This window comes from Otolemur garnettii, unplaced genomic scaffold (assembly GCF_000181295.1).
Source record: "Otolemur garnettii isolate 467f Iridium unplaced genomic scaffold, OtoGar3 scaffold00128, whole genome shotgun sequence".
In the NCBI taxonomy this organism is placed as follows: Eukaryota; Metazoa; Chordata; class Mammalia; order Primates; family Galagidae; genus Otolemur; species Otolemur garnettii.
The window spans coordinates 3,240,301-3,244,501 of NW_003852523.1; the positions used below are offsets into that span (position 1 = coordinate 3,240,301).

General features: G+C 46.9%; 1 protein-coding gene across 2 annotated transcripts in view; it reads left to right on the top strand.

The window, feature by feature from the left end:
• Nucleotides 1–4,201, top strand: part of RRP1B (ribosomal RNA processing 1B) — a 29,190-nt gene that overhangs the window by 16,419 nt on the left and 8,570 nt on the right. For both annotated transcript variants that reach the window (XM_003798079.3, XM_012810338.2), the window contains exons 9-10: nucleotides 3,021–3,115; nucleotides 3,715–3,812. In XM_003798079.3, the coding sequence (XP_003798127.1) occupies nucleotides 3,021–3,115; nucleotides 3,715–3,812 (193 nt within the window). The remainder of the gene's footprint in view (nucleotides 1–3,020; nucleotides 3,116–3,714; nucleotides 3,813–4,201) is intronic.

Consider the following 4,201-nt stretch of genomic DNA (forward strand, 5'->3'; position numbering starts at 1 on the left):
GGTGGGTCACGCCTGTAATCCTAGCTCTCTGGGAGGCCAAGGTGGGTAGATTGCCTGAGCTCCCGAGTTCAAGACTAGCCCAAGACAGAGTGAGACCCCATCTGTAAAAACAGCTGGGCGTTGTGCAGGCGCCTGTAGTGCCACCTACTTGGGAGGCTGAAGCAAGAGAATCACTTAAGCCCAAGAGTTTGAGGTTGCTGTGAACTATGATACCATGGCACTCTACCAGGGACAACAATGTGAGACCTTGTCTCAAAAAAAAAAAAAAAAAGGGAAAAAAATAATTTTAATTTTCAATTCAGCATAGATGAGCAAATTGTATACAGGCGTGGGAGCAGTAGTCTTCAGGATCTCCCTGCTCCCCACAGTTCTGTCAGTCTGAACTAGACATGGACCACACACAACAGCACAACCCGTAATTCCGATACCTTGGGAAGCCACGGCAGGAGGATCACTTGAGGCCAGGGGTTGGAGACCAGCCTGGACAATAGCAAGACCATGTTGCAAAAAAAAAAAAAAATAGAAAAATTAACCAGGAGTGGGTGATGCATGCCTAAGTTGTGGCTACTTGGGAGGCTGAGGCAGGAGGATCACTTACACCCAGGATTCAGGCTGTGCTGAGCTGTAATGGCACCACTGCACTCCAACCTGGGCATCAGTGTGAGAACCTATCTCCAAGAAAATGAAAAATTAAAAAATAAACTAGATACAATCTCAGCCAGATATGATGGTGGCTGGGACAGGAGACTGGATCGCTTGAGTCTAACAATACAAGTCCAGCCTGGGCAACATAGTGAGATGCTGTCTCAAAAAACAAAAACAACATGACTGGGCACAGTGGCTCTTGCCTGTTATCCCAACACTCTGGGAGGCTGAGGAAAGTGGATTGCTTGAGCTCACGAGTTCAAAACCAACCTAGCAAAAGTGAGACCCCATCTCTACTAAAAATAGAAAGAAAAAAAAAAAATGAGGCAGGAGTTGACTGCTTGACTCCAAGAGTTTGAGTTTGCTGTGAGCTCTAACTCCATGGCACTCTACCCAGGCCAAAAGCTTGAGACTCTGTCTCACAGAAAAAAAAAAAAACTGTAAACACTGTCTAGCTCCCTTCCCTGTATAGTTGCAGACTTTCTCTCCCTCTTGACTATTAAACACCTACACACACCTGCACGGCATTGGTCTGGCTGTGTCTCCCACAGACCAGGCCTGATACCACAGCACTGGCAAGTACAGAGTGTTCCAAAAACAGCACACATTTGAAAAACCTTTGAGTTCTCAGTCATTTTTATCTGCTCCTTCATAGGCTTTAAGGCTCTTTGATTTATTTATTTTAGAGCCAGGGTCTTACTCTGTGGCCCAGGCTGGAGTGCAATGGCACAATCTTAGCTCACTGCAGCCTCAAACTCTAGGCCATAACCAATCCTCCTGCCTCGGCCTCTCAAAGGAGTAGGACTGTAGGCACGAAGCACTATGCCTGCCTGAATTTTTTTTTTTTTCCCCTCCAAGACAGCCTCAAGCCATCACCCTGGGTAGAGTGAAGTGGCATCACAGCTCACAGCAACCTCGAACTCCTGGGCTCAAGCAATTCTCCTGCCTCTGCCTCCCAAGTAGTTGGGACCACAGGCGCCCACCACAACACCCAGCTTTTTTTTTTTCCTTTTTTTGGTTGCAGCCGTCATTGTTGTTTGGCAGGCCTGGGGGCTGGATTCGAACCCACCAACTCAGGTGTAGGGGGCTGGCGCCATAGCCACTTGAGCCACAGGCGCCGAGCCTAAATTACTTTTTGAATACTTAAAGTTGCAATAATATTAATTTACATTTCAGCCTTCTAAAAAGTGAGCGTAGGAGATTTTTTACTGTGGTCCCTGGAATGACTTAAAACTAGGGACATACTCCTGGATCATTCTTCTCCTAACGTCTAGAACAGAAGTCCTCAAACTTTTTAAATGGGGCCAGTTCACTGTCCCTCAGACCATTGGAGGGCCAGACTATGGGCCCCGGGACAAGTCGGCTTTTAAGCAGGACAGGCAGCGGTGACAAAAACACCCTGCGGGCCGGATAAATGTCCTAGGCGGACTGCATGTAGCCCACAGGCCGTAGTTTGAAGACGCCTGGTCTAGAATGATACAGTGGCCTTGGTCCACTTGCCTGAGTCCCTAAATTCAAGAGCTTCCTGATCCCCTGGCTGCAGCCTTCTCATGAGGACTGTGCAACAGAGAAACAGCACAGGTGGCAACATGTTCTCTGGCCTTCTGTGTGATGTCATTATGAACAGAAAAAGCAAAATGTACCTTCTCTCCAAGACTTGCCTTCATTCTCAGAAACTAGTATTTGCCAGGTTTTTCTTAAAGAAATTTTCCTTTTGGCTCGACGCCTATAGCTCAACCGGCTAAGGCGCCAGCCACGTACACCTAAGGTGGCGGGTTCGAATCCCCAGCCCGGACCCGCCAAACAACAATGACGGCTGCAACCAAAAAATAGCCGGGCGTTGTGGCGGGCGCCTGTGGTCCCAGCTACTTGGGAGGCGGAGGCAGGAGACTCGCTTGAGCCCAGGAGTTGGAGGTTGCTGTGAGCTGTCATGCCACAGCACTCTACCCAGGGGGACAGCTTGAGGCTCTGTCTCAAAAAAAAAAAAAAAAAAAATTTTCCTTTTAACTAAGAGACACCCATTTAGACAGTGGCTTCTTTGGAAGGGATTACTGCCGTATGTCTGCTGTGTCAAGAATTTGTCTATGGGGTGCGGCGCCTGTGGCTCAGTGGGTAGGGCGCCGGCCCCATATACTGAGGGTGGCAGGTTTGAACCCAGCCCCGGCCAAACTGCAACAAAAAATAGCTGGGCATTGTGGCGGGCACCTGTAGTGCCAGCTACTCAGGAGGCTGAGGCAAGAGAATCACCTAAGCACAGAAGTTGGAGGTTGCTGTGAGCTGTGATGCCACAGTACTCTACCAAAGGCAATAAAGTGAGACTCTGTCTCTTAAAAAAGAAAAAAAAAAAGAATTTGTCTGTGGATGTGTTTTCACAGCACTGGGGAAGTGTCACTCCAGAAAAGATGGACTCGGTGATGAAAAAGGAAGAAATGACTGCAGAGCCTTGGAGGACACTGGGCCCCTTCTCCAGGTGGGTGGTGGTTATTGCTTTTTATAGGATGTGGATTTGCTTTGGGGTGGCCTAGACAGAGAATTAGGGTCACAACTAAGCTGTGTGGACTGAGGGGCAAAGTCCTGTCTAATCCCTTCAGTCACTAATGTCACCTTCCTTAGAATGAGCTTGTTGGAGACAAATATGATGGAATTTTCAAAGATAATAGTCTTCATTTTGAATTGCCAGGATCTGTTCTGTTCCCCACAATAGAGCCAGGCACTTTTCAAACAAAAAGTTGACTGTTGTACCAAGTCAATGATTGGAAAATCTAGATTAACTAGAAAAGTATACCCAGGTAAATTTTGGTATGTGTATTCCACTACAATTTTAAGAAGAAAAACAAAAAGCAAAAATTACTTAACTTAGCTTCTCCCAAGAATAAACAGCACATGACTATTTCAGAGTTAGCTCTGAGACGTATGGCTGCCAGGTCTTAACACCTGCTCATTTATACCTGCTGTTTCCAAAATGCTGCCACAAGCCCATCCCAGGAGGTTTTCTCTTGTCGTGTGAGTGTCTAAGTCAGGCAGCTTATTTTTGCTGCAGACTTACATTTCATTTCTCTTTTTGCATAGTTTGACTATAAAGCTGTTGCTGACCGACTCCTGGAAATAACCAACAGGAAAAACATCCCTCCTTTCAACAGGAAGCGTCTCTCCAAACTAATCAGAAAGTCAGTGACTGGGTGGAAATGTCCCTTTGATGGTCTGGCTGTGTAGGCTAGCTGTCTGCATGCTTGCCTTTTCACTTGTTTGTTCTTTAACGTTTTTATTCATCCAAGTGTAATAGACTCATAAACTGCAGGGTTGAATGAAAACAGGTGCCACACCAGGTTCTGTTCTTCAAATACAACTCATAGCTGCTTTGTAATGACATAAAGAAAAGTCTAGTGGCTGGGCACAGTGGCTCACACCTGTAATCCCAGCACTCTGGGAGCCCAAAGCAGGTGATTGCTTGAGCTTAGGAGTTCAAGACCAGCTGGAGTAAGAGCAAGACCCCGTCTCTAAAATACCCAGGCTTTGTCGTGGACACCTGGAGTCCCAGGTATTGGGGTGGCTATGA